At 39.3% G+C, this 21,933-nt stretch overlaps 1 protein-coding gene across 1 annotated transcript in view; it reads right to left on the bottom strand.

Moving 5' to 3' along the window:
* Positions 1 to 21,933, bottom strand: part of SLC25A13 (solute carrier family 25 member 13) — a 281,715-nt gene that overhangs the window by 19,944 nt on the left and 239,838 nt on the right. Inside the window, exon 14 of the mRNA XM_007939784.2 lies at positions 12,339 to 12,479. Within this exon, the coding sequence (XP_007937975.1) occupies positions 12,339 to 12,479 (141 nt within the window). The remainder of the gene's footprint in view (positions 1 to 12,338; positions 12,480 to 21,933) is intronic.

Raw genomic sequence — 21,933 nt, 5'->3', positions numbered from 1 at the left:
TATTTACCTGCCTATCTTTTTCGTGGGCTCTCCAGGAAGAGAGACATTCCCTGGTTTCTCCTGAATTTCCTTTGTACACACAGTAAAATTACATGGGGGGAAATAAATACATGCAAAATAAAATCACCTAATTTTTAACCTAATTTGTTAACATACTTGACTCCATTAAAGAACTCTCTCTTAGGAGGGGAAATTATGATTAATATTTTTAAAATAAAAGGCCCACTGATATAAAGTCAGGAAAAATAGAAGGGACCTCATGATAGAGCTACAGGTAAATAAACTTGGATCAACATTCAGATCTAGTTTAATAATTGACTCTGGCTCTATTCCAATTCTGTATCATCCTAAGGTCTCTCCATCATCATTCAATTGAAAGTCTAGGAAAGCTTCTTTAAGGGTAGGCCTCATTTAATTTCAAGTTAATAGTCCACAATCGACACAAGCCAATTAGAAAGGCTCAGAGACACTGGCCACAGTATCATCATGGCAAAAAAGAAAAAAAAAAAAAAGAGAAAAATCATTTAGTTTGCTTTTCATGTCTTTTTGATGTGGACACTGTGTTGAAAGCCCAAGGGAGCTTTAATCAATTCTTAAGTTGCTGGGATCACCCACTCAGTGTTCCCTTTGGCAGCTCAGCCTGGCATGAAACTATCCAATGATCTAACACAACAGAATTTGCGTCTTACACATACACAGATATCATCAATGTCTTTTTTTCCTTCTCATCTTTTAAAACTCTTCATCCTGGATGGTATCACACCTGACCAATCAACCCAGAGAAAAAAGCCAGTCCTGAAGGATGGTGCTGATAAAGGAGGCAGGGCAGGGCAGGTCTTTTCGCATGCTAATTTCTACTTACTCTAGCTGTACCTGCAAATACAGCTCTAAACAGACTATTTCTAATAGAGGGAAAGGTAATTACACTCACAAAGGCACCTCTGTGTTGGGCTGGGCACCAGGAGCCAGTAGGTCTGGGAGACGGAGGCTTAGCAGAGACTCCTGCAGTGAATGCACATTGTCTAACATGAAGGAAAAATGCCAGACTGGGGGACCCTGCAGCATTCAAGACAACAGTGCTACACCTTGTCTGAGAAGGTTATTTAATGCTTCTGGCACCTGTAGTCAGAGCCACCCCCTCTTTCCCTACCTTACAGGTTTAGAATTTATTTGGCATGTATAATTGTATATTTTGATCCTGGAGCTACAAACAATGGGTAGCATGTCATTTCTTGATCCCTAAGCATTCCTCTTGGTTTCCCTCAAGTGAATTAACCCTTAGATACAAAGACCCTGGGCAGTGCCACTCCTGCACAGTCAGGGGACAGCTATGCACCATGTGCCTGGAATTCGAGTAAGTTGTTTCTGCATTTTGCTGAGAAATATCACTGGTGCCAAGTGATGTCACTGTTATGCCATTGTGTCACTAGTGTTATAACCAAATAAACCAGCCAGCAAATGAAGACACATTACCAGTGAACAAACGTCAAAATTACATCAGTTTGAATGGAAAATTTTCATGCTATTATTTGGTTTCTCAAGTCCAGGGACTTTTAGGATATTGGTTTCTTCTTAAGTTCACATTGTAATTCTAACAAAATCATCTTGGCAACTCCAGGTATTCTGTAGGAAATGTCACTCCTCTGTCAGTGTTATTTCTCCATTGTCCTGTTATTGCACGTTGCATTGCCATCGATGATAATTATCATTTAGATGGGTTGGAAATCCTGTAAGTGGCATGAAATTTTACCTCATGGAATTTTAGTTTCCAAGCTTCTAGTCATGTCAACGTCACAAAGCTGATCTATAAAACATGTTCTACCTTTTCAATTTTTCTTCTCTTTTCTTTCTCACCCCCCATCCTCAGTCTGGAAATTCCATGGCCTATTTCTAATCTAAGTCTTTTCTTTCTCCTAGAAATTTTAATATGCATACTTACCTATCACAATCTATTTTTTAAAAATCATCCTCTTGAAAAATACATGCACTTTAGAACACTTAGATTACAAGCAACCATTACCTTAACACTGTCATGTTTTTAATCTAGCTTAAAAAATTATTATAAGAATCTATCTATCTATATATGTATAAGGAGCTCTGGCAGCATAGTGCCTAAGGCACTTGACTGCTAACCAGAAGGCTGGCGGTTCAAACTCACCAGCCACTCCTCGGAAGGAAGACGGGGCAATCTACTTCTGTAATGATACTGCCTCGGAAACCCAAGGAGGGGTCGCTATGAGTCGGGGCCAACTCGATGGCACACAACAACAGCAACATATATATATGTATTTGTTGTTGTTATACCCCATCTTCCTTCCGAGAAGTGGCTGGTGGGTTTGAACTGCCAGCCTTAGAAACCCAATGGGGGTCACTCTGAGTCAGAATCAACCCGATGGCCGTGACTTTTTCTTTTTAAAGGGTCTATTGAGGATATGCTTTCTGAGTTATGCTAGTCTAAAAAATGTCTCTATTTCACCCTTACTCCTGAAAGATATTTTTGCGAGTATAGAAATCTAGACTATGGAATCTAACTCTAAACCATAGAAAGGTTATTATTTTGCACACAGAAGGTACCATTCAACTATCATCTGGCTTTGATTGTTCATTTCTAAGTTAGCTGTCAGTTCAGATGTTGTTCCTCTGAAGGCAATGTGCATTTCTCTCTAGCCATGTAAGGAGCTTGTTTTTAGCTTTGGTGTTCTGCAGTTTCACCCAGATATTTTTAATGTGGGTTATTGTTATTGTTATTTCTCCCACTTGTAGAATCTGTGGCTTTCTGGAAAATCTTCAATCATTATATTCTTTCCCTCTAGTTTTCTAATTATACCTGTTAGACCACCTAACATTCTCCATACTTTCTCAAACTGTTTCTCAGGAATGCACTCTAAATAATTTCCTCCCTTATCTTTTAGTTTGCTGATTCTCTCTTCAGTTGTGTGTAATCTGCTGTTAAAGACTGTTTAATGTATTTAAAATTTAATCATTACTTTTTTCATTCTTTTAAATTTCTTAAAATAAAAAAAAAAAGTCATTTTCTATTTCTGATGATTTAAATAAATGTTTGTAGGTTTCAACTGCTGCTGCCTGTTTCACTCTTCTTAAAATGCCTCACATCCACGTGTGCTCTGAGATTGTTGACTGAGCTGCTCACTTTCCTCAGCATGTTATCTATCACAATTCTTTGAGGTCTGGGTTGATGGTGGGTTCCTCTAGAGAGGACCTGTGTTTGATTTTGTCAGGCACCTGGGGTGCTAGCAATTCAATATTATTTAAATATAAATTCCCAGTGTAAGATTTTCCTATCACCCAAGGAATACAAATTTCAGCCTGCAAAGTCATGTAAGGGTTATCTTAAAGTTCGTGATGCTTAGGACAGGGTTATTTTTTGCCTCCCCTTCCCCTCTATTTTCCCAGTTTTCCTTGCAGCCCAGTGTAGTGAGAGGGGACATTTTAATTTTACTCTTTCACCAACAAAGGTGTAGTCCTTTGAGATCACAGCTTTATGGGAAAGAATCTTCTGCTGGACCAAAAATAGGGTGAGGCAAGAGAGGCGCTTAAGGTATAAACCTCAAGAAGGCATTCGCTATCAGAATCCTGCAGGTACAGTTTGGGTACCTAAAATGGAATGACTCCTTAAATATTGTGGCTATGCTCTGTGCCTCACCTTAATCCTAGCCCTGTTCTTTTAGACTTACTTGGCTTACTTAGTACCTAGCTACCCAGTGAGGCTTCAAAAATTAATGCTCAGTTCAGGTGTTTGGAAAATGCCTTCAAGACAAAAGTCAGCTTACTTCTCTGGGGTATATCTTCACTTAGTTTTGGACCCTGTCTCCTCTTGCTTCCTGAAAGTTCCAGAGCCATATTTAATCTTCCTGTCTCCAGATACTTCAAATCTTTCCACCAACAGTGACTCTTCCTCCTCTGATTGTCTATAGACAGACATAGTTCCCCCATCAAAACTGAAACAGAAGATCTTTCATCCTCCCTCTGACATTATCCCTCAATTCTACTTTCTCTTCTATCTGCTGTACCATTTGCCTTTTTAGTTTCACAGTAAAACCATTAGGTTGGGTGGTCTGTAGCTGATTATATTTCCTCACCAGTTATTTGTTCTTCATACGGATTTCTGCTTTTGTCTTTCTACTTAAATGGATCCCTTAAAGGTAGCTATTGACCTCCATTTTTTAAGTTCATAGGTATTTCCTTTGTCTTCATCCCCTCTGGCCTCTGCAGCACTTGATGATACCACTGACTCTTCTCCTTCCTCATCTTTCCTTCCTCTGCTAGCTCCCCCAACACTGTTCATTCCAACTTTCCACCTGAGAGCAGCTTCTTTTTCTCCACTCATACTTCTTTCAGCCACGTAAATGTGGTTGGTCTCTGAGTTCCATCATTGGTTCCTATCAGCTTGGAAATCTTATCCACTCTCATAGCTTCATGCATACATGACTCTTAGAAAAGCATCTATAGTACCCATACCTCTGCAAAGCTCCAGCCTCACATTCAGTATGGGATAGCAAGAACAACTCTTGGTTTTAATTTTAGCCTGACCTGCCACCTACCATTAGACCTAGCCAAATCCCATTTGGGCCTCCATATCTCAATTATAAAGATAACATTGAAGAAAAGAACTTTTAAGATTCCATGCAGTTCTTCAAATATTCTGAAATTCTAAAGTTTACCACCCAAGTTAGTGTTCAAGCCAGAAATCTGGGAGTCATCCATCTTCCCTTACTTTCCCTCTTTCATCACTTTCTAAGATTTTGTGAGACTAACTCTTAAGTTTCCTTCAAATATACCCACTTCCCCATCCCGACTGTACTGCCATAGTTTACATTAATGTGATTCCCTCATCCCTTCCTCCTTGCCATCCTCCCCCAACAACCCCCAACAGACAAACTACATATATCTTTCTAACTAGGCTCTGTGCCTTCAATTTTGCTCTTCCACATAGCGTTCTCAACACTGGTACCAAATTATCCTTCCTCAAACAGAACAAACCTGATTATGCTACCTGGTTAACAAGATTCATTTTTTTTTAGGCCATTCCCCCCTCAGAAAGCCTTCAACACCTTCTTGGGATAAGTCGGTTCCATCTCCCTTAGAACCCTAGGCACAGCCCTCTCATAGTATTTCCCATTTGTACATATGTTGTATTCTAAAGATTTGACTGTCCCCATCAGATGAAGTGTGTCTTATTTATTCATTTTCCTATGTCCAGTACCTAGGAACATGGACTTGGTTTTTCCAGCCACATCCTAAATGATGAGAACAGTGTTAGGCAGATAATCAACTTCCAGCAAACATGTGCTTAGCTAAGGAATTCATTTGATTTACATTTTAAATAGATCATGCTGGCTGGGGAAATGAATTTGAGGGAATCTAAAGTCAAGATAAAGAAGCCCATTTGGAGGCTGTCACAGAGCTGGAGGGGGATAGAATTGAGTGAAGTAGAAGGGGGACAAAGCTACTATGGTAAAACTATATAATGTCTCCTTGGAGTTAGGCAATTAACATGGTAGTATGTTCTCAAAATAATGACTAACCAGTTACTTCCTTAATTTCAGGCTGTGAACACATTAAAAAACAAAAACAAACCCTAGCAGATACATCAAGAAATTATTCTTGTAAGTACTCATATGTTACACTAAGATAAAAGAGATAAAGTGATGAAAACTTTTTTAGAGTGCAAAATACACATGCCCCTTGAAGTAACAATTTTATGGCTAGAAATCTATTATTTGAATATGTTCACAAAAGTATGTAAAAGTATGTTAGAATATATGCAGAGATGTTCACCATGATATTGCTCATAATAAACTGTTTTCCCAAACTGGAAACAGCATAAATACCTATCAAGAGGGAACTTTTTAGAAAAAAAACTTTTTTTTTTTTTAAATCCAATTACTAAAATAAAACTAGGAAAGAGCATCAAGATGTACTGTGTGCTGAGAATGATCCCATTTGTGTTAGCACACACATGCAATATTGATATTGGTATGGGTAAAATTTGTGTTCTAGAGAAAGACATAGAGAAAGAGAAATATTAATAGAGGTAAATAATTTTTTTAAAGGATCTACAGAAAGTAAACAGTTATTATCCTTTGAAGAGAGGATGAAGTGGGGTCAGGGGTAGAGTGAGGAGAATTTTACTTTCCTTTATACATCTTTATGAATGGCTTGATTTTTTAAAAAACATGCTCTTGTATTTTACCTAAAATCAAACATCACTTTGCAACAATTATAAGGGCTTGTGCAATACAACAAAGTTAGCCATACATTCTTAAGACAAGCAGTATAAGTTGCAGATTTTTCCCCCTTCTAAACTACATCATAATGAAACAGTCTTTCAAAGGCAATTAATTATTCTACTTTTTCTTCAATCACCTACCTACCGGGTGCTTTAACTAAATCCTTAGAAATGTTACTTTTAGATGGGGGGCTCTGTTTACTTAGTTCACCATCTCTGCTTTAAACTATTTCTAACCTCAGGAATGTGAAATATTTACCACATCCACTATTTTTATTTTTTTTTTTTCAGTTGTAAATGTTTCTACAGCAAGTATTCTAATTACCCATTATTGGAAAGTCATAGAATAGTTCCCTATTTTGCAAGTCAATTCAGGAGAAAAATAGAAAATCTGGTTAAATCCAATTTAGGTGAAGTTAAACACTGCAGGCCTAAACACACTTACAGAGCCAACCACAGGTCCCTCCTGTGCCTGATATTGTAATGTAAACAACAGCAAACAAAGGACCTAGGGAAGGAGAATGAGGATTACCTGTCCCAACTAACACTAAGACAGTAGTTCTCTCTTTAAAGGGAACAGACCTCATACCAGGCCTAAAAGTATCAGGTCACTCCAGGTAATCTGCATTGCCCCATTCAACCAAGAAAGGGAGAAAAGCTTTATTACTAAAAAGTGTATCTTGGAATAAAAATATACTAAGCTACATGACCAACCAACTGGTTGCAGTTGACTCTGACTCATTGAGACCCCACGTGTGTCAGAGTAGAACCATGCTCTGAAGGGTTTTCAATGATTGATTTTTCAAGAGCAGATACCCAAAACCCACTGCCATTGAGTCAGGTCCAACTCACAGTGACCCCTCCTTGGGTTTCCAAGGTTTCCGAGGCAGTATCACTACAGAAGTAGATCGCTTAACCTTTCTTCCGAGGAGTGGCTGGTGGGTTTGAACCACCAGCTTTCTGGTCAGCAGTCAGATGTCTTAGGCACAATGCCACCAGAGCTCTTTCAAAAGTAGACAGCAGTTTTAAAAGTTGGGATGCCCCTAAAAGAACGGATCTTAAATTGATGGAATGATTTCTGACATAAGAGGGGTAGGGTGAAGTTAAACACTGCAGGCCTAAACACACTTACTGGGAAGAGAGGTTTCACAAGAAACAAAGCTTGAGGCTAGAAGCTGGGATAGTAATACAAGAGCCAATCAGATTGAAAGGTGCCCTGACCAGAGCAATGAGCATCTGTTGAAGGAAGTGTAGGATCACAGGTAAAAGGTGACCTCAGAGAACTCAGTGGATGCTCATGACCAATAGAGGGGAGGAGACTGCCAGGTCACCCTTGTACAAAAAATGAAGGTTCTAAAAGCACAAGGAGTTCGTAAAGTCACTTGGTAATTACCGATACACCAAAAAGCAGTTTTTTGTAAGGCAGCACCAAGCCCCATGGAATGCCTCTGAACTAGATTAAACACCAAGCCTAGTAATTAACTTTATATGCGAGAGGTCTCTTGCTCAAACTTGAGCAATCCTGCTAATTTCAGGAAAGCAATTTTTGCACAAAAGTGGAAACAAGGAACTTCTGAGCCTCAGTTTCAACTCAGATACCATGGTTGGAAGCCTATATTTTACCTAGCTACAAAATCAGAAAACTAATTACTTTCAAGCAGTGTTAAAAGGGATTAAAATTAAGAAAATACTGTAAAGATGAAAAGCACTAAGTCGCAGTCTCCAATCATTTGCAGGTAGTTTAACAGTCTCTGTTTCTATATCAGCAAACAAGTTCTACCATTTTATTCATCTAGACATTTCAATAACAGTCATTGCCATAGTTTCTAAGTGCTTTTTACCAGACAACCAGCTGAAAGACTGCTTGGCATCTTGTCAAAATGACATGTTGCTATATCATGTTATATACACTGCAAGTGACTAAAAATTTAGAAAAAAGGATTCTTCTTCAAATTGATCAATGCTATGCTTCATGATAATACGATTTAGTTCTTACAGCTGGGTAATAAACTGGTAAATGAAATAGCTGTACAATAGTTTCTCACACTGCACAATCACAGATTGCACATTTAAGTGCTACTTTAAAAATTAGAATGTTTATACCTAAATACCACGTGTGCCTAAATATAAGGCAAGTTTCATCTCCCCCAAAATTAACTCCAGAAAGGAAAGCATCACGTTATAGTTGGTCCTTACAAAAAGTCGCAGATTCCAGTCACTTGACCTTGAGATGCATGAGTACAATCTGGGGAAGGCAGACTAGGCTGAAACAACCTCAATTAATACTAACTCTGGATGTATACAGAGGTCATCTGAAGAACTCAAGGTAAAAAGGAAAGGGTAAGAAAGTATTTCTGGAGTGTGATCTTACAAATGTGGCACTGAATGTTGAAGCAGTTACTTAAGATTGTTCTACAGAGCAATGTGGTAAAAAGTTACATCAGGAGGAACTGGGAATGGGGGAAAAAACAGCCCTAATGTGTATGTCTGTGGGATCAGATCACCAGAGACAGTATTGTACATGGAATCCAGAAGTGCTTCCTCTTGTACTAGTTGGTAAATGAAGATGACATACTCTGCAAAGCAATGTTAATGGACGATTCAAAAAGGGGCTTATGTGCTGATCGAGTCACTGATTCAAGAATCTGCGTAAAATATTTCTTGATATGTGACTGTAGAAAAAAGCAATTTATCAATATATATAATGTGATTGTCTATATCTGTATATAAACAAACAAAAATAATGAAAAAATATTTTAAGTAGACATAAGGCTTTTTCCTCTAAATCCTTACATATTTAATCAAGTTGTCCATGAAACAGTGTTTTGAGTCTTCTCCTTGGAAAAACTGTTAAGTGAACATTTTATTTTATGTGTGATGTTGCTCTTAAGTGCCATCGAATTGATTCTGGCTCACAGAGACTCTGTTTACAAAGAATGAGACTCTGTCTGGTCCTGCTTCATCCCCACAATCACTGCTAGGCTTCAGTCCCCTGTGTAGCCACTGTGTCAATCCATTTCGTTGACGGTCTTCCTCTTTCTACTGACCCTCTACTCCACCATGCATGATGCTGTCCTTCTCTCACCATTCTCCCTTCTAAGGAACATTTTGGCTGTATGCTGTCTTTCAAGACAGATTTGTTTGTTGTTCTGGCAGTCCATGGTATATTCATTATTCTTCACAAAAATCATAATTCAAAGGCATCAGTTTTTCAGTCTTCTTTATTCATTGTCCAGTTCTCCCATGCATATGAGGTAACTGAAAATACCACGGCTTAGGTTAGGCACATCTTAGTTCTCAAAGTGACATTTTTGCTTTGAATTTTGCTTCAAAGAGGCCTTTTGTAGCAGATATACCCAACACAGTATGTCATTTAATTTCTTGACTGCTCCTTCCATGAGTACTGTATTGATTACAGATCTGAGGACAAGGAAATCTTTGACAACTTCAATTATTTTCTCCATTTATCATCATGTTGCTCATTCATGTTGTTCAGTTGTGAGGAATTTTGTTTTCTTTATGTTGAAGTGTAATCTATACTGAAGGCTGTAGTCAGAAAGTGCTTCAATTCTTCGTTTTCAGCAAGCAAGTTTGTGTCATCTGCATAGTTCAGGTTGTTAATGAGTCCTCAATCCTGAGCCTGTATTATTTTTCATATAGTTCAGTGTCTGACTGTTTGCTCAGTACACAGATTGAATAAATATGGTAAAAGGATCCAAGCCCCTCCCCCTCAACACACACCTTTTAAACCATGCAGTATTCCTTTATTCTGCTTGAACGACTGCCTCTTGGTCCAAGTACAGGTTCTGCCTGCGCACAATTAAGTCTGTGGAATTCCCATTCTGTGCAGTGTTATTCATAATTTGTTATGATCCACAGTTGAATGCCTTTGCCTAGTCAACAAAACACAGGTAAACATATTTCTGGTATTCTCTGCTTTCAGCCAGATCCATCTCACACCAACAATGATATCCCCCATTCCATATCCTCTTCTGAACCGGGCTTGAATTCCTGGCAGTTCCCTGTCAATATACTACTGTACACACACACACACACATTCCTCAGAAGGAAGGTTGGGTAATCTACTTCTGTACTGATACTGCCTTGGAAACCCAAGGAGGGGTCACTATGAGTCAGGTCCAACTTGATGGCACATAACGTAAACATATATATATAATATATATATATACACACTACTGTCAATATACCATTTTGAATTATCTTTACCAAAATTCTACTTCTGTGTGATGTTAATCATATGGTTCGATAATTTCCACATTTTGTCGAATCATAAAGGCATGTGTATAGATCTCTTCTTAGTCGGCCTTCCAAATTTCTTGGCATAGATGAGTGAGTGATTCTAGCGTTGCATCCATTTGTTGAAACATTTCAATGAATATTCCATCAATTCCTGGAGCTTTGTGTCTGGCCAATACCTTCAGTGCACCTTAGACTTCTTCCTTCAATACCGTTAGTTCTTGATCATATATCACCTCCTACAGTGGATGAACATCAGCCATTCTTTTTGGTACAGTGACTCTGTGTATACTTTCCATATTTTTTGATGCTTCCTGCATCATTCCATATTTTGTTCATAGAGTTGGGGACCAGTATCACCAAGAAAAAAAGACAAGAGCAGAGCATGTCTTTTTGACCCACAGTCACTATGCTCAGAACCTCCTATACCTGTAAGAGAAGAGTTGTAACAGTGGAAATAGCATCAGACAGCAAGAAATAGGGGCACAGAAACAGTGGCAGCAGAACCAGAAGACTGGCATGAGACAACACAGTGGGTTTACCAGCTCATGAAGCAAGGCAGTTATAGTGGGTGTGCAGCATGGCCATGACAGAATGAGTATCTCTGGACAGGAGATTTGTTTGTGCAGTGGGGTGCCTCTGAGCACCTGTTGATGGAGCTAAGCTTGCCAACTAATAAAGTAAGAAAGCTGAGCAATTTTGAGCCAAGGCTTACTGGTATAGCATGGTGTGCTTGGGCACTTATTGGCAGAGATAAAGAGCTTTGTAACACTTGGCTGAGCATGGTAGCATCTGGACCCCAAAAGCCCCAAGGGGCCAAAGGCCAGGGAGAGGCCTGCCTGTGGACATGTCTGAGAAGAGGCTGTCCTGATAGTAGAACTGTATCCTGAGTCTTTCCTGATCTTAAATTGTAACCTGCTACTTTACTAATAAACCCTATTACTGTGAGTATGGTCTATGAGTTCTGGGTGGCCCTGCAATGAAATACTGAACTCAGCAGAGGAGTAGAGAGTGCTATGGGAGGGACAGCTGGTGTCAGAACTGGTAAAAAAAGTTGGAGGGTGGAAGTTTGTCTTCCCTCCACCTCATAGGAATCAGCCTTATCCTGTTGATCTTGATTCTTCTTCCCACCTTGCGAAGTTAAGAGGAGGTCAGATGCCTCTGCCATACCACGTATACAGTTGGCAAAAGAGATGAGCATATGATCAGGTAAATGATCCAGCCACTTAAGTTTGATACAGTCTTATAACTAGGCACATATTATCTACTTCTAGAATATTCCAAGCACAATGTTTTGGTACAGGAATGTGAATAACAAGTTTCAAGAATCTTATACAAATTTTCTTGTGTGATGATTCTGAAAGATAGTTATGATTCATAATAATTAAAACATACATATATATTGGAATCACAGACAAGGCTGGAATCCATGGGAATCGCAAAATCCATATGGGCTTCTTACACTGAGCTCATTATAGTTCCTAAAAAGAATTTGCCTTATGATCCTGGTGTCTGTCTGTCATGAAACACAGCACTATGAAGCAGGTCTTTAGATCAGTAACAGATCCAAAGAAAGCTCCAACAAATGTTGCTGCCATAAGCTATGTGCTAAACAACTCTAGTGGGTGCCACTCACATCCTACTCCCCCTGGATTTGTGTATTTACAAGGACAGTTTTTGGCAGATTGTAGGAAGGGGCACCTTTTTCTAATAGGCATCAGGGTGCCCCACTGCCAGTAGTGTGCTCCAGCAGAACATCTCCTCCAGGTGTCGAAATGTAAGAAATCAATTTCATGCAGATCAACAGTTCCTAATTTCAAAGAAGAGTTACCTTGTAGATCCCAAAGAACCCCAGGTCCCGCACGACAGACAAAGCACTGACTCGAGGACCAGTAGTGATCTCTCCAGCCACTTGCAAACGAATCTTGACAATTTCTAAAGGATTGGTGAAAATCACCTGGGAGCCTCCTGCCTGAAAAACAGAAAAAGAAAACATTTAGGATCAAAGAGTTTGAAGGGGCCCTAAGTAACGGTAATGGTAAGGGGAATCACGAAGAGGTGGGTGATTATTCTTAAGGAAGCTCAGAATATTTTTTTTCCTGAGGAAACTGTAGTTTCATTCCTTCTACCGTCATTTAAAAGAGTGATTCTGAGTTTGAATCATAACACAATTACTGCCTTGGATGCCTTGAGTGAAGAAGTCTACTTCCTTAACAGAAGGAGGGCAAAGATCAGAGATTGCTGTAGGTCTCTCAGTCTTCACATGGAAAATGACAAACCAAGGATCACAAGCAACTGTGACCACAGGCTCAAAGCCAAGGGCACAAAGGCAGGAATAAGAGAAAAACAATTAGTATCCAAATAAAGAAATGCAGATTTTGCTTCTCTGAAAAGGAGGCGGGTAAGAAGGATAGAGATTTTCGCATGATCTAGAATTGTTCTAGGAGCTCTGGTAGCATAGTGGCTAAAAGCACTTTGACTGCTAACCAGAAGGCTGGCGGTTCAAACCCACCAGCCACTCCTCGGAAGGAAGGTTGGGCAATCCTACTTCCGTAGTGATACTGCCTCGGAAACCCAAGGAGGGGTCGCTATGAGTCGGGGCCGACTTGACGGCACATAACAACAACAACAACAGAATTGTTCTTCTCATATAAGATAAAACATATGTTAGAGTAGCAAAGATATGCATTAAATCAATTACGGCCCATACTTTGAACAACTTGTGTTATTTCTTTCCAACAATGGCTGAGTGCCACACCTCTGAGATCATCAGTGGAAATCTTTAAAGTGCACTATAAAGGAAATTTTAAGCTAGCTATTTTGAAGCTAAGCCTATTATTTATGATAAAGAATTAAATCATTTCTTACCCTACTTCAGCTTACTATTCCTTGTCACTGACATATGAAATTTCTGTATTAAAACTAAGGTTAACCTGTAGCATAGGCCAGAATATTGACTCTGCAATGACGTCACCGGAGCCAGACTACAGACACAGTGCTTAGAGATGAGTGCTGTAGCTTAACAGATGCCTTCGTAATAACAGGCACAAGCTGGGTCAACATCACACAAAATTACTTCTTGCTAGATTCCCTGATGCCATTAACCAATGTATATGTCTTCACAAAATGGTTTCTATAAATTAGTGAAAAGATTTTTCTTTGGAGCATTGCTCATAATAGCTGAAAATAAAAACTAGAAGCAACCTCAATATCTAATGTCACAGGAAGGGATAAATAGATTTGAGTGTGCTCATGCAATTATACTATACATACAATAAAATATTGTGGGAAAATGTGTAACATATGCTATTAAATAAAAAATCCTAATATTTTAAAAAAATACATGTACACCTTTAGGAAAAAAAACCCAACTTCTACTTAAAAGAGATACATACTGAAGTAGTACTTTTGATGTGGTGGGAATATAGTTTTTTTTCCTATATTTTAAAAAATTTTCTCTATATGGATCATATACTACTTCAGTAAAGAAAAATACTTTTACATAACTTATTTAATATACATAAGTATATTAGATATGCATATACATTATATACTTATGTATATTAGATAAGTTATATAAAATGTTAATAGATGCAAAAAGAGAAAAAAAAATGTCTACCTACTAACTCTCTGTATCAAATTGGTTTTCTACTTTTACAAATCTGATAATTTAAATCAAGACATACTTGTTCTTAAAAACATACAAAGGACTCTCTCCCTTGCCATACATTAAAACTGGTAGGTGTCAGTTTGCTTCTGCAAAGATTGCCACAGATCTTGTCTGTTCCACCATGGTTTGCCCATCACCTTCTCCTAGACAACTCTACTGCGACAGCCTGGACCATCTGGCTGCTTGTTTATTGAAAGGCCTTTGGAAGTAGGAAATAGAGCACAGACTGTTCACAGAAGGCAGAAGTGTGTTCTTCTGGTCCATATGAGGGCATTTGTCTCCTGCTGTTCTACTGCTCAATATACAGCCACAAGGAGACTGCACAGCCATAACTTGCAGGTGATAAGGGAAGACTATACTCTGACTGTCTATAGCACTTGTGCTTTTTGTGGATTTGCACCTACTTCTTTCCACGTGACCCATGGGGAGTTCTTTGAGGTTGGCAGAATATAGAGATGAAACCCACCATGCTGAAGGTAGTCAGGATTAGAAAACAGGTCATCTGTGTGCTGCTGGATACACAGATTTTCTCTTCATACAAAAACAAAAGCAATGCAAAAAGAGTTACAAAAATGAATACAAATTCAAAGTTAAAAACTAGTTTTATGTGGCAGAACTGAGGAGAGTCACCGAGCTGGATTTGCTTGCAGGTTGATTTTAAAAAGCTCAAAAGTGGGTAACACCATCTCCACCAAGGGTACGATGGGAAGCAGTTAGTGTATATGGATCTTCTTTAAGAACAGAAAAGATATGCAGTGGCATACACATCCAAGTACTGCCAGTAGCAGGTAAGGAAACAATTGTGTATTGCACATGAAGACCAAACCTCAGTACTCTATTTAAAAATCACCTCTCTTATTATGAGGATAAAGGGATAGTGAATGCAAAGGAGTCAGTGCCATGCTCAAGTTAATCCTAACATGTTGGTTTATTACCCTCTTCTCCTAAATTGGTGGCTCTCTTCCCTGGCTGCACATGTTAGAATCAGGACAGAGCTTTTTAGGAGTCATGATGTGTGGAGCCCACTTCAGACATATTAAATCTGAATTTCTGCATCCATCCTTTTTTAAAAAATTCCTATGTAATTTTAAAGTGAGTCAGGGTTAAGAGCCACTTCACTACATCATCTCCAGGACCCCCATGAATTCTGAGTTTGCTCAAATAGGCTTACTGAAAATCATGATTCCTAATTCCCATTTTCCATATTATTTCAGACAGTAACTATGAGGTACTTTTTATATAATTTACATGCAATCTTACAACAAACTTTTTTTACATATCCAAGTGGTACCATTATTAAATAGTACAATTCTTAGGTACTGAATCTCTGTGTTACTGATTACATTAAGATCATTGCTAATGCCTATAAAAGTTGTTAATATTTTATGCAATAAAATGAGAATTTATACTCAACCCCCACCAAACCAGTCTATGGATAACAATTATTTTAGCACGGCAAAGTGAGTTTTAATCACCAAAGATGATGGAAAAGTCAAATCCACTTCAGAGAGCTGCAGGAACCAGAAGGACTGGAAAGAAAGACAGTAGTGATACTAGGAAAAAATAACAATGTACCTGTTTACCTCTGGTGGGCTCAGAAAGAAAGAACCTACAGATTCAAAGTAGCACATTGGGGACATGCAGAGGATGAATCTGGGCCTTTGGAGTCAAGCTGCAAGGAAATGAGACTCCAAGGCACCAAAGGAAGATGCTTATCATCAGACACCCAATGTCTGGGCATCACCAGGACTTGATTGCTAAGCAGCACACTGCCTGCTGCTCTTCTGACTCTGGGTCTATTATCCATTCACAGTACCTTACACATGTTCCTCCTCTGCAGAGATCAAAGATAGCCAAACCAGCAGACAACGGACAGGCACACCTATTGTGTGCAATATCTTTTTATCCCTTATCACTTGAAGAGAGCTCTGGCTGTGTGAAGACACTGAGGTTGTGTGTGTGTATGTGTGTGTGTGCAATTTTGTTACAAACCATTTCCCTATGATTTCCTGGAGACTTTGGCAAGTAGGATTTTCCATACTAGAATTGGCTCAGTGTGGCATCTTGTATTTACAATGGGGACACTGGTTTCTCTACAGTATTTTCTGGTATATTCTGTCATTGAGGTCTTAGTTACTACCTAATACCTGGATCCATCTAAAGAGACATATATACCTATTACAGATGCATTACTACTTTATCATTCATTCATTTATTTACTCTGCAAATATTTATAAGCAATTATGTTCAAAGTTTGTTCTAGGAAGTATAAGAACACTAGATGAGTGAGAAGACACTCCTATTTGCAAGGAGCTTGAAGTAGGGAATCCCAAAACTCACTGCTCTCAAGTCAATTCTTACTCATAGTGGCCTTATAGGACAGAATAGAATTGCTCCCATGGGATTTCCAAGGCTGTAAATTTTTACAGAAGCAGACTGCCATATCTTTCTCCCGAGGAGCAGCTGGTGGGTTTGAACCACCAACCTCTGAGTTCGCACTTAACCACTCTGCCACCAGGGTTCCTGAAGTAGGGTACAGAGGTCATGAATACTCAGTAAGCATGGGCTATCAGTGTATTGCTTTGCCTGTATTAGGTATCTTTCATTCACTCATGAGGTAATTTATTTTTGATTTTACATAAGAGGAAATTGAGGCACAGAAAGATTAAAGCAACATACCCAGAACGACACAGCCAGGGAGCAGAGGAAAAGATTCTCTATGGAGTTCAATAACTACAGGCCTCACAAATACAGAAAATGGCACATTAGAAAGATAATTATAACATATGATAAGAGCTTAGGTCCAGACAAATTGCATGGCAGTTCAAAGGAGGGCAAGATTTCTCTCGCTGGAATGGAAGAGGTATTTTGGGGAGGTGATAAGGTGCTTAAGACTTAACACTTTAGCTGGCTACTGAAGTGCAATTAGTATTCAGGTAATTGAGGCAGAGAATGGCATAAAGGCACAGTGGCAAGGAAGTGCCGTACTTACACGGGTAATAGATCCAGCACTGCATCTGACACAATAAAGGTTTGTCAAGTGAAATTTTAATAAGGATGATGATTACGATAATATCAATATCATCAACAACTAGCACATACTGAGTGCTTATTATGTACCACACACTGTGAAAAAGCTTTATAAAATATTCTCTTTTGATCCTCATAACATCATGAGGTAGGTAGTAATATTCTCTGTGCTTTATTAGGAAGCACACTGAGGCTGAAATGGGTGAGGGGCTATGTAATCTGCTTGCGGTCACATAGCTAAGACAAGGGAGCATGGGTTCAAAGGTAATCTGCAGGAAGCCAGAGGCCTTACGTAACACTACTTATCACAGCAGCATGAAGGAATCGACCAAAGCAATTCATCTTAGATGGCAAGGAAGCAGTATGAAAGAGGATGGCTGAAAATAAGACAGCTAGAATCAAATCACGGCAGGCTTAGAACATCATCCTGATGAATGAGGTTGTCTTCTAGAGGTGGTCTCTCTGTGTGTGTCTGCACGTGTGTGCACTGAGAGGAGTGCTGGGAAACAGTTTTGGAGCAGAGGAGTGTCCTGACTAGAATCCATCCCTCAGAAAGATAACAAGGCAGCAGAGAGAGGAGTCTATTAGGGAGAAAGAGCCCTGAGGCAGGGATAACCATTAGGGCTTTAGCAGTCTGAAAAGGAAAAAAAGCACTCTAGGTTAGAGATAATAAGGACCAGGATTAGAACAATTACACTGGTAATGAGGTGGGGGGTGGGGTGAGTAATGAATGCAAAAGAGATCAACTGGGAACCGACCTGAGGAGTTCAACATCTAGAAGGTGATGGAATGGTGAGTTGGGAATTAAGGAATTTAGACACAGATTGAGGGTCTCATACCATATTTACACGAACTGAAGCAGGAGTTTACATGGGGTGGGAAAAGAATAAAAATCAAGAGTGGAGAGAGCCCTAGGAAGTGTTGTACAGTGTATAGTGATCCAGACACCGAAGTCAAGAAAGGGAGCTTCCAGAAGGGGAAGGTGAAATGGCCAACAATTTCCACTGTCACAAGGCAAAGACCAAAAGATGGCGTGATCTATGAAAAAGCCGGGTAACAGGATTTAAAAGTGTATGCAGAGGAATTAGAGAGAGCTTATGCAGTCTACAGAGTCCCTGTGTGGTGCAAAGGTTAAGTGCTTTACTACTAACTGAAAGATTAGCAGTTCAAACCCACCCAGAAGCCAGGCCTGGTGAACTGTTTCCAAAAAGATACCCTGAAAATCCTATGGAGCACAGTTCTACTCTGACACACATGGGACTGCCATGAGTTGGAATCAACTAGTTTGGTTTTTTGATTCTTGTGTGATCTGTATTTTCAAGTGAAGGGAAAGAGAGAGAATGACAGCTGTTCATGGGAGTAAGCAAGGTAGGACAGAATTATATTTAGGTTTGTTGTTTTTAGGTGCCCTCAAGTTAATTTCTTGGAAGGAAGATTTGGCAATCTACTTCCATAGAGATACCACCTTGGAAACCCAAGGAGGGGTTGCTATGAGTCTAATCAACTTGACGGCAGTGAGTTTTAGTTTTCAAGTCGATTTCAATACAAAGTGACCCCGTATGGCAGAGTAGAACTGCCTCATAGGGTTTTCTAGGCTGCAATCTTTACAGAGGAGATCACGAGGTCTTTTTCTCATAGAGATGGTGGATGAGTTTGAACCACTAACCTTCTGGTTAGCAGCTGGATGATTGCTTAACTGTTGTGTCACCAAGGCTCCTTTATTTAGGATAATTAGAGAAAAAGCCAGAGAGAGAGAGAGAAAGTGGCGCTAGGATAATTATGTTATGCTTAAGTAAAACAGCCCAGGTTCCAAGGGGGAGGAGGAGTGGATGGTAGCAGTGAAGCCAGCGGATTTGCTCTAATGATACACACAGAGCTGGGGGGGAATTTTGTTTCAGAAACTGACAATTGGTAATTGTCCCTACTATTTATGCATTAAGATAAAGAAAAACAGAATCAAACAGATCAGGATTTGACACAAAGAAACATGACTAGAGCTCTGAAGAATTAAACAAAAACAACAATGACAAAAGACTCCTTACAGTCAGTTATAAAATAATGCTCTGGTTCCCCATGAAGTTATGGTGATGGTAGTCTGATCTGCAACACAGACCAGAAGATGAAGTAGTTAACATTGGTTAAAGATGAGTACATACGCAACTGCTAAAGCATTCTATCCCTCAACTCCAAATGAACAGATTACAAGACTCAGTTAGCACCATTTAACTAAAAGCTCCTGGAAAGCTCTTTCAGGCTGTCTATTTGCACCGGACCTCAAAGAACCCAGAGCCACAGGGTTCCCAAGGTTCTATTAAGTGCCCACTCTGTGCACAGGGCTGTAGGTGAGGAATGATTAAGTTCAGTGCCAGGCTAATACCAGATACCGAACAAGAAAATGTTATTGCCCACTGTGAATACTAGCATCAGTGTGACAATTTTTTTTTTTTTTTTGCATCTTTAAAAACAAAAGAAAGCAATAATCCAACTCGATGTATTTTTAGAGGAGACATATGGAACTATACCAAAAAATCTTATACATTTTTTTTTTACAAGTAGAATAACCTACCATGAAATGTAAAAAACCAGAATGAAGAAAAATATAGATATATTTTAAAGAATATAAAATATCTGAATACTAACAAAACAAATATTGTTTTTAGGGAGATTCAGCAATGTAAAGATGTCATTGTACCTGCAAATTCATTTAAAATACAAGCATTATATGTATTAAATTAATAAAGTAGTGAATGTTGTGAAGATGTCAATTTTTCCATAAATTAATTTAAAATTCAAAATAATTCTCCTCAACAAAATCTGAATGAACTCTTTCCTGATGACATCTGAGGATAGTTAGGGATATTCTGAATAAGCATCATGTTGAAAACTGTGTCAGCAGACATTAATACACATTTATAAGTCACCAGTAATTTTTAAAAATTTTTTTTTTAAGTTTAGCACAGATAAATGAAAAGACCTGCCTGTGAAGGGTATGAAGACCTTGAAAAAATATGTCAGAAGGGCTAGTGAGTGGCAGAGTCACTGGTAGAGCTGACCCCCTTCTATCTGTAGCTAGTAGTCAGTCCCTGTCCAATTCGCAAACTTGGTAGCACCCTAAGGAACCGCTAGGATTTCCTACTCTCTTTTTTGAAAGGAGAAGACTAGAGCACTGGTTCAGATCCATTTCAGCATCAATCCCACAGATGATGAAGAAGAGCAGATACACTCCGTCATCTCTCTGGGACAGTCTCTAGCATCTACTGGATCTTGCTTCCCAGAGTTCTCGCCTTTTTTCCCCTCTGCTATTTACAGAAAAAAATGTGGCTAATCAAGAGAACTTCCATACTGGAGGAATTTGAAGAGTCTGCAACAAAAACAGCTCAGACCACATTTTGTTACATAAAATTCAGTGGCTAGTATAGGAATTCGCCCTTACCAGTTGTGCAAAATTTTTCTGCAAAGCCTATATGTTCAAACGGGTTCACTTCCTACATGGTCTTTCCCAGGTGAAACAGAAGACAGACCTTTAGTGGATTTCAACTGCTCCCTTCTGTGAGGGTGTTTCTTCTCCTTCCTTTGTTTGTCCATGCACTAGCTAGTCCTACCCTTCTGAATTTATAGAGCCCAGAATCTGCAGCCTTTTACTATGTGTCTCTCACCACTGTGCTATCTGCCTTGATAATTTCCAGTCAACTCACTAATGATGTACTCTACACCTAAGTCTGTTCTCCAGGTTCCTGTGTATAAAACTTTCCTAATTAGCAGGTGGGGGCAGTTGTCCAGAGACTTGCTTCTCGAGAACAGGTTGCCTAAGAGTGTGACCAAAGGGATAGCTCTTTGAATAACTGTAACTCTTGTGAACCTCAAAACTCTTCTGTCTTCTCCCCTTTTCTCACAGAGAAGTGAGAGCCCAAAATTTGTTAAGTACTTTCTGTGTACCCATTACTGTGCTAAATCCTTCACAGGCATTATCTCCTTCAGAACCTTGATAATGCTGACAAAGGTAACACTGTTCTAGAGATGAGGAAACAGGGGCACAGAATTCTGTCCAAGGCAACCCAAGTTCAGAACCATTACATTGACTTGCCTACGGTTACAACAGGTTCATTTTCAATCACTTCATGTTTCAACAAGGTACCTGAATCTTTGCTTAACTAGATTACATGGACTAAAACACCCATGGTTTGAAGAGACTGTAAAGGAGATCAACAAATGATTCAGAGACACACCCCCATATCAAGAAATATGGAAAAGAGAGAGCTTTATTACTTGGTGTCATGGATGGCATTGTGCCTCCTCTCACCCCAACCCCAGATTTCTGTCATCTTGGCTGGGCTATGATTCTCAGTGGTTTAGTAGTTATGTAATGTGGCAGATATGTAATTATACCCCATGATATGATCTGATGTGATAAGTTGTTCAGGTGTAAGACGATTCAGTGTGGGATGTAACACACAGTCCCATCACAGCCCTGATCTGATCTAATGGGGCCTGCAATACCTTTTATCTTACAAGAGCTAAAAAGAGAGAGAAGAGAACAGGGGTGGGGTGGGGGTGTGGACCTCCTGCCACAAAGAAAGAAAAGCTGGTAGCTGAGCATATCTTTTGGACCTAGGCCCCTGCACTGGGATCCTCCAAGGACCAAGAGGCAGAGAGAGAGAGAAAGCCTTCCCCTAGAACCAGCTCTCTGAGTTTGGACTTCTAGACTTTTTTTCTTTTAAGAAAGGAA

Source organism: Orycteropus afer, unplaced genomic scaffold (genome assembly GCF_000298275.1).
Source record: "Orycteropus afer afer isolate SDZICR_OR568_19922 unplaced genomic scaffold, OryAfe1.0 scaffold00063, whole genome shotgun sequence".
Lineage (NCBI taxonomy): Eukaryota > Metazoa > Chordata > Mammalia > Tubulidentata > Orycteropodidae > Orycteropus > Orycteropus afer.
The sequence above is the reverse complement of the archived record's forward strand: the minus strand, read 5'-3'. Positions and strand labels throughout refer to the sequence as shown.